This window comes from Schistocerca cancellata, chromosome 6, assembly GCF_023864275.1.
Source record: "Schistocerca cancellata isolate TAMUIC-IGC-003103 chromosome 6, iqSchCanc2.1, whole genome shotgun sequence".
Lineage (NCBI taxonomy): Eukaryota > Metazoa > Arthropoda > Insecta > Orthoptera > Acrididae > Schistocerca > Schistocerca cancellata.
The window spans coordinates 519,473,892-519,485,995 of NC_064631.1; the positions used below are offsets into that span (position 1 = coordinate 519,473,892).

Below are 12,104 nucleotides of genomic sequence, written 5' to 3' on the forward strand. Positions count from 1 at the left end.
CACCTGTGGACATCTGTCCTGTCAGTGTTGGCCCTGTCGATGCTGGCAACATCTCTCTCTCCTGTAGGCCCGTTGTCTTTTCATCCATGTGGGGCTGATGTACTTAATGTTCTGTTTCTCTTGTTTGACAAGCAAGTCTCCATCACTCACTTGCTTCTGTAGGTCCACACCCCGTAACTGCCCTAACTTTGTTGCTGTTCTCAGCCATTTCTCATTGGGGCTGCCACATCCGGCCTCCCAGGCCCTCCTCTTGTCACTGGGGAGCCACTTTTCCATGTCCAGCTGCCCCTAACAGGCTGCCAGCTGGCTTTCCCTGCACTTTCGGTGCTACCTTCATAGAATTTTCATTGCAAACCTAGGGCCTGACTCTGCAGCCCCTTTGGCAGCATGACAATTTTTCCATGATGACTACAACCCTGCATGCCTCTCTTTCCACCGCAGCTGCCTCCATGCAGCCTGACTCTGGCCCCCACTCCCTGTGACCAGACCTCAGTCATCTCTGATATGCTTACCCGTCCCAAGGACCACATCGACACTCCAGGGCACCTCCTCTCTTGCAAGGCCACATCATCTCTGAGATGGTGTCATTGTGTGTCAGCTCTCTCTATGGGGGCAGGGATGTTGTATCGCATGACTAATGTCTGTGATCCACTTGCCACTCATAAAGCACTGTACCACAAGTGGCTGCCTTACTAATCTGTTTGCTACACAGGCTCTGGCAATCACAGGAAGTACAACATACACATTAACATCAGGATTGTCTTCCTCTGAGTCACCAGCAGTCAAAATGATTTTTGGTGGTGCGAGTCTTGTTAGAAGTCATGCTGTATTACTATCACTACATTGTTGGCATCAGTCATGTGCTTCCAAGTGCTGGTCCATGTACCCACGCACAACCTGGCTAAATAGGTCACTGCTTGGTCAATCAACAGCAGCTGACACTGGTGGATGTTCTGTGTTCAAGTCCCGACTGTCCGCTCGCCCCAATAAGGGTCTCCCTTCTACCAGCACACCATTCACCCCAGGATCAACAATGGCCACAACTGCAACCCCTTAATTCGGAGTCCACCACTGAAGATCAAGGAGCACTTTACCCTCCTAGTGTCACACAGCTGGCCCCTCATCGAGTGCCCCACCACACCGCTTCCAGGAGACGTCACTTCTGACAGTGTCTCCAAGCTCTCTGCCTTGCTTCATTCTACCACTGACTGTAGCCTCCCACAACCATTACTATGACAGCCCAGTGTACAGTGACTGGCTATAAGCTTGCACCAAGTTATGCACCAAAAGATTATTGCTGTGTAGTTTATTCACTTAACAAGTTCTATTGTTCGGGCTACCTGGGCTCATACATAGCTGTGTGATGCTCCCACTTAGCCATGAACACAAAAGAAAATAAACAGAAAAGCTTGTCTGAAGGACCTATTTTGAATTTCAGTGGTTACATGTTTCTCACATAGACCTGGCTTTTGTATGTTTCAGGAAAATAATAGTAATAAAAATTACTCGAAGAAATCATGCTTTTCCTGCAATGGAGGTGCTGAACTTTACTTTCACCAACACAGACATGTTTGTTAAACCGTAATAGCAATGGATTATGTGTGTCTGGGACCACCTGCGTACAGTGAATGTGTTTCATTGAATGTGATGACATCTACAGGTTGTTGCCAAGTAAGGGTATGAAACAACTGAAAGCTGATGATGGCCACCAGATGAAGGTTTACTGCTTGCAGCATGTGGACGTTTCATATTACACAGAAGTCTCAAAGTGACAGATTTACAACTCTGTAACCATTTGTGTACACCTGAAAGTACCTTACACCTACAGAGGAAGGAAACAATGTAGTAAAGTCTGTTCTGACTTTAAAATTCTATCATTCACCTTGTTCATTTTTTCCCCACAAATATTTTGATCAAAAACACTTTTTCCCTTATTTTGATATGCTGGGAGGATCATACTACTACTAACGGCACATCATGGGTTTTGAAGTAGGGTTGCTAACTCTCCCGTATTACATGGGAACTTCCATGTTGTTCTGAATTTTTAAGCCTAAACTCATCTCCTGTTCTTATTTTTCTTGTTTTTTAGGGGTGCAGATCTGGGCAAAATGTTAATTCTCGAAGCATATCTTCAATTTTGTCTTATGTTGAAAATTTCCTAATGGAAACCTCAAAGTATCTGAAAATCTCAGATTTACTATAATGGAGTCCTACAATGCTATTGAAGCTATGTTGAAGAAAATTTTGCAAAGAAAACATTACTCTTTTTGGAAGCAATATACACGAAGTTTTAAATAAATAAAATCCTGTCAAAAAGAGAAGAAGTCAAAACAATATTTTTGAGTTCTATGATACCTTTCATACTTACATTGTAAAAAATGTAAACATTTCTGCCAATGCTACAGTTCGGTCCTTGTTCCCACTGTCCTTAATGAATTCTATTAATTTTAATGATTTTCAGAACAAGCTTACTCACATTCAGCTTGACACAAATGAGGATAACCTACAAAGAACTTTGTACTTTGAAAGATATGACAAGTAAAAAATCTTCCACTGATAGTATCACAGTGGAAAAGTTGGATTCTGTGATGACCGAGGCAGTGCTAAAGGTATTAATGCCCAGGAGATACATAAGATTCTTGTCTTCGTTCTCAGTATACCAGCATCTAATGCTCACACAGAAAGTATTTTTCGCTTTGATGAACTGTAAATGGTCCGATGATATGAACCATTATAATGTAGATTTAATGAAAGCTGAATTAAAAATAATTGTTAATTTTGGTTACACATCTGAAGAATTTGTTACATCTGTAAAGAATGATTGAAAACTTCAAGTTACTGCCAAAACTGTAAACAAATACAGTTTTAAATAAAGAATTCTGTACACATTCACTTCATAATTGTTATGAAAAAGTTTTTTTGTTTCATTGATGCAATAAACCTTTTTTACAATTTAAAAAATTGCACTTGGACTATTCATTTTGCGGGGTCAAAGTCTTCATTACTTCGACAAAAAAAGTTGGCAACCTAAATTTGAAGTAAGCATGATAAAACAACAATCACATAGCTGAACAATAAAAAAGGTAGCTGGGACTGACAAGTCATGATGAAGGACTAGTACACAGAAGCAGAATGGAACACCTGGTAAATCTGGCCATGTCCCGCAAGGGGAAATATAAACGAGCTTGCTGCAAAACCATATGCATTTACAATGACCCACAGTAGATATGTACATTCAGCAAGATAGAATACCATTGTATTATTCTCATATACTGTCAGAATGATAGAAAGACTTGCACATAAGGTCACCTGACTTCAACCTTTCTGCTCACATCTATGGTACCATGTCCCGCAAGGGGAAATATAAACGAGCTTGCTGCAAAACCATATGCATTTACAATGACCCACAGTAGATATGTACATTCAGCAAGATAGAATACCATTGTATTATTCTCATATACTGTCAGAATGATAGAAAGACTTGCACATAAGGTCACCTGACTTCAACCTTTCTGCTCACATCTATGGTACCACACTGAAAACTATGCTAAACAACTACTGTTTTAGATCATCAATGCTGTCATTATGGAAAGAGGAGTGCAACGTGGATCTTGAGAATTTCTCTCTTTCAATTGGTCATTCGCATACACAGTCACTTGTGAGGTACTTGCAGAAAGAAGGGGGACCAAAATTTGATTCTTGAGAAAAATAAATCAGTTAGGTTAGACTCACATTCGAGGACATTCAGTCTGCGAAGTTTTACGCACCATTTTAGCAACAAATGTAAGATTTTTGTCCTCTAATATGAACATCAGATTATTAGAATTTTCTACATTTAACAGGTACTGTTACTAAAACTAACTGAGTGTGGTTATCACCTTTAGAATAAAAATGAAAGGTTGAAACTGAGGGAGTTCTGAACTGTGCCAGTACCATCAGTCTTCTGTTATCTTAAGACTCATAAAGCTCATAATTTTTTCAGTGGCCCCCTAAGGTGAGCAAAATGAAGTTAAGTGCTGCTCTGGCAATTACACAAAGTCTTTTTTTTTTTTTCATAAGAAAATCTGTTATTTGCACGTGCTTATGTTCATTAGCAAATAGTATGACAAATATGCTCACCCCCCCCCCCCCCCTTCCTCTTCACATAGCATAGCACACTGGTCACTTTTGAGCATTACAGATGGTGTAGAACTGCTGCCAGGTGGTCACGTAACCCTCCACCACTGACATAAGTTGTAACAATTAAGTAATGTTTGTAACAATTAAGTAGTGTATATGTGCAGGCCAGCAGTATGGAATCATCACAGTAAGATGGGCCAGTGGGGAGACATGACAGAATGTCAAGAAGGAGCTACCGTGTTTGGACATTTCCCTGACCAGATTTGTTGGCCTATCCATGCAGATTGTCCCACATGCCACTAATGAATGGTACATCACTCCCAGCCATGTAAAATGGCTTAAGAACAGTGGTTAAAAACAGAGCCTAGTTACAGGGGGACGGGAAATGAGTGCCTTGTGTTGCAATGATGATTGGTTTTAAATCTGATAGGATGTCAGTGAATGTCAGTCAAACTCAACCAGTTTTTGAGCAAACACTACAAAGGGAACTGCATGCAATGGACCTCCGAAGCTGGGTGCCTTGCATATGACCACTGCTAACACCAACATACAAACCTATATCTCTTCAATTGACCAAACAACATAGGAACTGGACAGTAGATGACTGGAAGCATATACTATATGTACATATCTACATCTACATACATACATACAGACTCCTCAAGCCACCATATGGTGCAAGGTGGAGGGTACACTGTACCATTACTAGTCATTTCCTTTGCTGTTCCACTCACAGATGGGGCTTGCCTTCGTATAAGCCCAAATTTCTCATATCTTATCTTCCTGGTCCTTATGCCAAATGTATGTTGACAGCAGTAGAATCATTCTGCAGTCACTTTGAAACACCGGTTCTCTACATTTTCTCAACAGTATTCTTCAGACAGAACACTGTCTTCCCTCAAGGGGCTCCTATTTGACTTCCTGAAGCATCTCCGTAATACTTGCCTGGTTTTTGAACCTATCGGTAACAAATCTAGCACTCACCTCTGAATTGCTTCAATATTTTCCTTTAATCCAACCTGGTGTGGATCCCAAACATTCGAGCAGAACTCCAGAATGTCACACTATTGTCCTATATGTGGTCTCCTTTACAGATGAACCACACTTTCCCAAAATTCTCCCAATAAATCAAAGTTGACTATGTGCTCTGCAATGTTATGCCCGGATATTTAATTGATGTGACTGTGTCAAGCTGCAACCTACAACTGCTGTGACCAAACATTATGGGTTTGTTTTTCTACTCACCAACATTAACTTACATTTTTCTACATTTAGAGCTAGCTGCCATTCATAACACAAACTAGAAATTTTGTCTAAGTCATCTTGTATTCTCCTACAATCACTTAACTTCGACACCTTCCTGTACACCACAGCATCATTGGCAAACAACCGCAGACTTCTGCCTACACTGTCTGCCACATCATTAATGTATACAGAAAATGAAATGAAATGTCATGTGGCTAGGGCCTCCCGTTCGGTATATGGGTCACCTGGTGCAAGTCTTTTTAGTTGACGCCACTTCAGTAACTTGTGCGTTGATGGGGATGAGGAGATGATGATGATGACAACACAACACCCAGTCCCTGAGCGAAGAAAATATTTGACCCAACCGGGAATCAAACCTGAGCCCCCTTGCATGGCATTCCGTTGCACTGATCACTCAGCTATTGAGGCAGACTATACCAAAAATAATAGCTGTCTTATCACAACTCACTGGCATGCTCCTGACAACACCTTCATCTCTGTTGAACACTCACCATTGAGAACAACATACTGGGTTCTATTAATTAAGAAGTTACCTTGTCTGGCAAGTCACAATTTCATCTCGTTTCCATAGATGCATGTTATCAAATACACTGACAGGCTGGCAGCTAAATGAGTCATTTAACCTGGAGTGTGTACTTCATGCCTGAGGAGGTTTTGTGGTGTTTGGAGGGTGTTTTTCGTACCATGATTTGGATCGTCTCATTCATGTTACTGTGAACATCAAGTAGGATGTTTATTTCAGCAGCCTTGCAGATCATGTGTTGTCCTTTGTTCTACATCTTCAGGATTAGCATGCTCTGAACACTACCATTTTCCGAGATATGTTAATGGGCCTGCATGTATACATTCCTGGTTTGAGTAACAGACACGCTATTGCACCTCAACTGGTCTGCTTAATCACCAAATCCTAAATTCATAAAAATGTCTGAGACTATTTGGAACAGTGAGTGAAACGTAGCAAGCAACATACTTGCAATCTGGTAGCTCTACAGGATCTTATCATCATGGAGGAGTCTTCAGAGACACATGAGACACCTGAGAAATTGGTGGACACTCTTCACGGTTAAACTGATACCATTATCAAGGCTAGAGGTGGTGTTACGTGGTATTAACATCTCCTTGGGGTGACTAATTTCTTGTCTGGTGTGCTTATAGACCTCACATTTCTAGAATTAATTTTATGTTAGATTTTCCTCAAAATAAATAAACTGTTACCATGTACAATTATCTTTATTTAATTAATTTATTATTTAATCAGGCATCTGCACCGCATCATTGCGTGTGCACATCATACACAGAATTTACTGAAACAAAACAAGACAGAATAACACAACATGGAACTACAAAACTACAAAATGTCAGAATGGGAAAAAAAACCTATACGCCCACACACACTGGAATAACGGGCGAAGGAAGGGGACGATAGCAGCCAGATTTTATTAATAGGGTCCATCCCAACATTTATTTGAAATTACGTGGGAAAGCCTCAGAAAATCCAAACCAGGATGGCTGGATCCGGAAAACAAAGTGCATCATTCTTAAATGAACAGCAATGTGTTTTAGAGGCTTCGAATTGTGATGAAACAATCAAACATGTCTCTCTGCACTCTTGTAACAACAGTATTGTTGACTACTTCATTAATTTAAGTGAATTACATGCCCCAAATATAACTCTGGTCCTAAAAGTACCCCTGCAGCAAACAGGATTTTGTTTAGTCAACGGTTTCAAACATGGAGTCCTTTTCACAGTGGCATCAGAAATAAACATGATTTATGACAAATAAAAATAGTTTGTGACTCATATATCATTAAAACCTGCTACTAACAGTTGTCTGTGATTATATTTTTACTTACAATGGCCAGACTTGATCTTCGCATATGACGAGATGATTGCCACGTTGGTTGAAGGCAGTTTGATCCCGTGCATTCAGATTTACGCTGCTGATCATCTGTGAGATTCACATATTTGAGAGTACGGTGAACTACTCTCTGTGGTGTTACACGTCTCACAGATGGATGGTCACTGAGAGCTTCCAATCCATTAAGTTTCTCTGTTTCATCTAGCTGAAAATTAAAAAGTAAAACATAAATCCTACAGTACAGCTTTGGTCGCAACAGCTCTATATGTATATACATTCTATATCAGTATGAAGTACTGACTTTGCTTCGCAGGGTCATAATTCTTATCCTTTATTGCTACCTCAAATAAAAATGTTAAATAGAAACAAAGTAAACAACAAAAAATAATGTGCAACTGACTGTTTTAAGTGGCACATAAGATAGCAGAGCAATGTGATGGTGAAAAGATAAGAAGTATCCGAGCTCAATCTCTGTCATACTTGTGCTATAAATTTTGATATTCAGATGCAGGTAGAGTACTATATACCTTTTCTTCCTTCTTGCTGTTAGTCTGTAACAAAACGGTATGATTCTAAAAGTAAATATTCCCAATCTTTTGTAAGTGTACTATATGAGATTGGTAACTGGAATAACCTAAGAATTCATGTGAAAGAAATTTTTGTTTGACAGAAATACAGAGACTGGATAAAAGCTCTTTTGCTGCTCCCTGCAATTAGAGTCAATGAAAATGCCAGAAGACATTGTTTACAAAATATTGGTATCATTAACTGCTACAAAAAGTTAAAGGCTGATGTTCCTTGCGTGAATGGAAAACAGACATGAAATAATACTGACAGTTAGTTCCTACTGCTCAATGCCATATAGAGTACTGAGAAGAAAATATTCATGATTAGGTTAAGGAAACAGAAGTAAAGAGCAACAGGGTGGAGCAAGGGTCCTTCCACAGACACAAATCAATGAACGGGAAGCCACAGCAAAGGCAATAAGAAACAGCTGGCAGCAGTGCCACAAATTGTACTCAGAAAGTTTTCTTGTGGACCTTCACTTTGTGTTATTTATATTGAATGTAACAACAGCATAAACAGACATTGTCAGATCTAGTGGTTTACTGCAGTTTTGTTCATACATTGAGCTTTACAAGTGCCGTGTACAAGGATTGAGAGGAATGCAGTGTAATCCACCTGACTGCCATGGCTCTATTTAAAGATTAAGAGTTTAATGTTTTCAGAAACTGAGACACAAAAGCCAGATCAAAATAATGGAAATCAACAACCACTCTCATTCAAATTCACACCAAAGATGTCCCAAGTTTCTGGAAAGAACTTTAACTTATAACTGAACTACAACTCCTCTGCTGCTGGTTAGCCAAACTGGATTCCATGAAAACAGTTGTAGGCAGTGACAGTGGTATTTATTTTTCTTTTCTTTTCTTTTTTTTTTTTAATAAAGGAATAAATGTAACAACCTTCACAATTTCGAGTGGCTGGACCACCATCATTCACAGAGGGTAACAAAGTCAGAAGTCAGAAATCGAAAAATACCCCTGGCCCTGTCAACATTCCTATAGCATTCAAACAAATTGGAGGATTACACATTCACATCAGAACCTTTATTCTGATTCTTTTTTCCTTTTTGGGAAACTCAGACAGTAACCACTGGCATGAAAAATGTCATAAGCCACCAGCTTCAAGAAATGTGGTTGTAGCATCACTGGAAATTATTGTGGCATATCTGTGATCTTAAACATAGAAAAAATGTTTGCTAGAATTTAGACTTCAGACTACCTCAACTAAATTCTCCTTGGATTTAACTGTGGCTTTTGTTCCACCTGAGGTACCACTGACAGGACCTTCTACACCAGTCACTTGTAAGAGAAATGTAGAACAACAACTCTGATCTCTCTTCACAAAATCCTATGACCTAGAGAAGACCTTTGATGCCATACCTAGAGATGCCACAAGGATGATTCCAAGGTGTTTTGGCTGTGCTATACATTTTGTATACATGATCAACGCGCTCCACAGTGATGTGACTAGTCATGCTCTGTACTAAAATGGCAGCTCCAAAAATTTCCAATTAAAAACAGGCTTAACCAAGGTTTTTTGCTGGCACCCACACTCTTTGCCTTGTACTTGGTGGCCATGCTTCACAAGATAACATCTAAAAAATGACAGTGTGGAAATTAGGTGCCTCTTTAAGAGCAGTTTTTAATTAAACCAGACTCCATTCAAAAGGATAATTTAGTGCACCCAAATAACAGGGGCGCAATACACATATGACAATGATTCTCTAGCTCATACACTTTAACAGCTAGAACTGCCTGTCAACTGTTTCACAAACACATGTTAACAATCTGAACAGCTGCAAACACTCAAAAAAGCAAAGTTCTCTCAAATCAGATGATGATGAGGGATTTAGATTCTGAAATGAGACACTGTATAGCTAGCAAAATAACTGATGACAGCATTAGGAGAGAGGATATAAAATGCAAACTGTCAACAGCAAGAAAGCACTCCTGAAAAATAAGAATTTGTTAACACAGAGTGTAAAGTCGCTTTCTGCAAGTACTTGTCTGGGGTTAGAAGCTCTCGAAATGGGCGCTACAGAGGAATGCTTAAGATTAGATGGGTAGATCGAATAACCAATCAAGATGTACTGAACTGAACTGGGGAAAAAAAGAAATTTATTGCACAACTTGACAAAATGAAGGGATTGATTTATAGGGAACATCCTAGGCAGATGCAAGGAACCATCAGCTTCACTGGCTATTCAAAAACAAACCATCAGACAAGCTCTTACGTGAGACACAGTAGATTTTTTCTAGTATATCACAATGGAAGCTGTTGAGTATTTTTTGACGTGCTCTTGCATTGTCTACACAAACCCCCCAGAACATTGTATAGAACTTCCTTGAATTTTCCCCATTTCTTCCATTAATAAAACTTGGTGACAGTATTTGGTTGGTAAGCAGTACTGGAGGAGGAGGAGGAGGAGGAGGAGGAGGAGGAGGAGGAGCTTACTGACTTTAATCTGGAACTATGTTATCATACCACATTCAATTACCATGGAGGAATACATCAAATATTTCACACCTGTAACAGATGCCAGTAACAGCTCAGCAATGGTATGATTAAACAATACTTATGCATTAATACATCTGTAGACAGTTTCCATCCTATAAATGTAGTCACGACAAACACAATTTTAATTACAAGCAATGGAAACTCCCGGAAGGAATATCAACACTGTAGGAAAAGACAGATTACTGTAAAGAAAAACGACACACACACACACACACACACACACACACACACACACACACACACACACACACAGCAGGCACACCTAATACATACAGGCTGCTAACTCCAGCTTCTTGAGCTGGAATGCAAGCAGCAATCTGGAAGGGGTGGGGAAGGGGAAGGGATGATAGTGTTCAGATGGGGAGAGAGACGAATGCTGTCTGGTGCAGTGTGCATAGACTAGATTGCTAAGAAGTGCAGTATCAGGAGGTTGTGGAGCATGGAGGTGGAGAAAAGGAGCACCGAAAGAGAGGAGCAGGGAAAGATGGGCAAATGCTTTGGCAGAGGGCTGCAAATAAACAGGATGGGAGATGAGAATAGGGAGATGACAGGACAGAGGGGGTGGAAACTGTTGGGTCGAGGATGTGAAGACAGTATGTTACCATAGGCTGACACCGGGATAATTATGGGGGCAGTGACCCTCAACGTACTATAAGGATAACTCCCACCTGCACAGTTCAGAAAAGCTGGTGTTGGAGGGAACGATCCAGATGGCTCGGACAGTGAAGCAGCCACTGAAATAAAGTGTGTTAAGTTCAGCAGCATGTTGTGCCACAGGATGGTCTACTTTGCTATCGGTCACAGTGTGGCAGAGGCCTTTCACCTTGGTGGACAGCTGGTTGGTAGTCATACAAATATGTAAAGGGCATTCAAATGAAACCCGCTCACTAGAGTAAAGTAAGGGTAACGATTTTATTAACTTAAAAATGTAGTTATACACAGTACACATACTCAAAAATAGTCATCAAAACTGTTGGCACATTTATCTCATTGCGATACTAGCCAGTCAATTCCATCCTTGAAGAAGGTAGTAGGCTGCAGTTGGATCCAGGTCTGGGCCCAGTCAAACACTTCGTCATCTGTTGCGAATCGATATCCTCGAATAGCTTGTTTTAGAGGTCCAAACACATGAAAGTCGCACAGTGAAAGGTCGGGACTGAGCGGTGGATGTCCCAGCATTTCCCACCAAAAGTGCTTCAATGTTGTCTTCACCATATTGGCCGTGTGTGAGTGGGCATTATCATGCAGGAGGATAACGTCATTGGACAACATGCCTTGGTGTTTCAACTTGATGTCCCATCTAAGGTTTTGTAAAGTGGTTTGATAATGTTGGACATTGGTGGCAGTTCCCCGTTTCAGGAACTCAAGAGGTAGTGGGCCTTTGTGGTGAAAAAAGAATGACATCATGACTTACCCAGAACTGGTGTGCATGACCTTTGATTTTTGATTTCTTTGGAGGTGGTGGAGTCGCATGTTTCCACCGCATGCTCCGACGTTTGCTTTCCGGTTTATAACGATACAGCCTTCCCCAAGATTCTAATGAAGAGACTGATACTGCCTTTGCATGCATCCGGGTGACTGTCGGACAAGTCAGTGCTTCCTAGGGACTTGTATGTGTGTCTTTATATATATCATTCTGTCCAATTCGCTGAAACACTTGATATTCGTTGTGAAACCATATAGAATGTTCTGGAAGGATCTATATTATCGTGATTGTCAGGGGATTGTTGTCATTAACAAAATTATGTACAGGTGCAGAGTTAGATATTAATAAGA

The 12,104-nt window shown here is 40.4% G+C and overlaps 1 protein-coding gene across 4 annotated transcripts in view; it reads right to left on the minus strand.

The window, feature by feature from the left end:
* The window catches only part of LOC126190628 (membrane-bound transcription factor site-1 protease), a 168,353-nt gene that overhangs the window by 104,581 nt on the left and 51,668 nt on the right, over positions 1 to 12,104 (minus strand). For all 4 annotated transcript variants that reach the window (XM_049931043.1, XM_049931044.1, XM_049931041.1 and 1 more), the window contains exon 3: positions 7,240 to 7,449. In XM_049931043.1, coding sequence (XP_049787000.1) covers positions 7,240 to 7,449 — 210 coding nt within the window. The remainder of the gene's footprint in view (positions 1 to 7,239; positions 7,450 to 12,104) is intronic.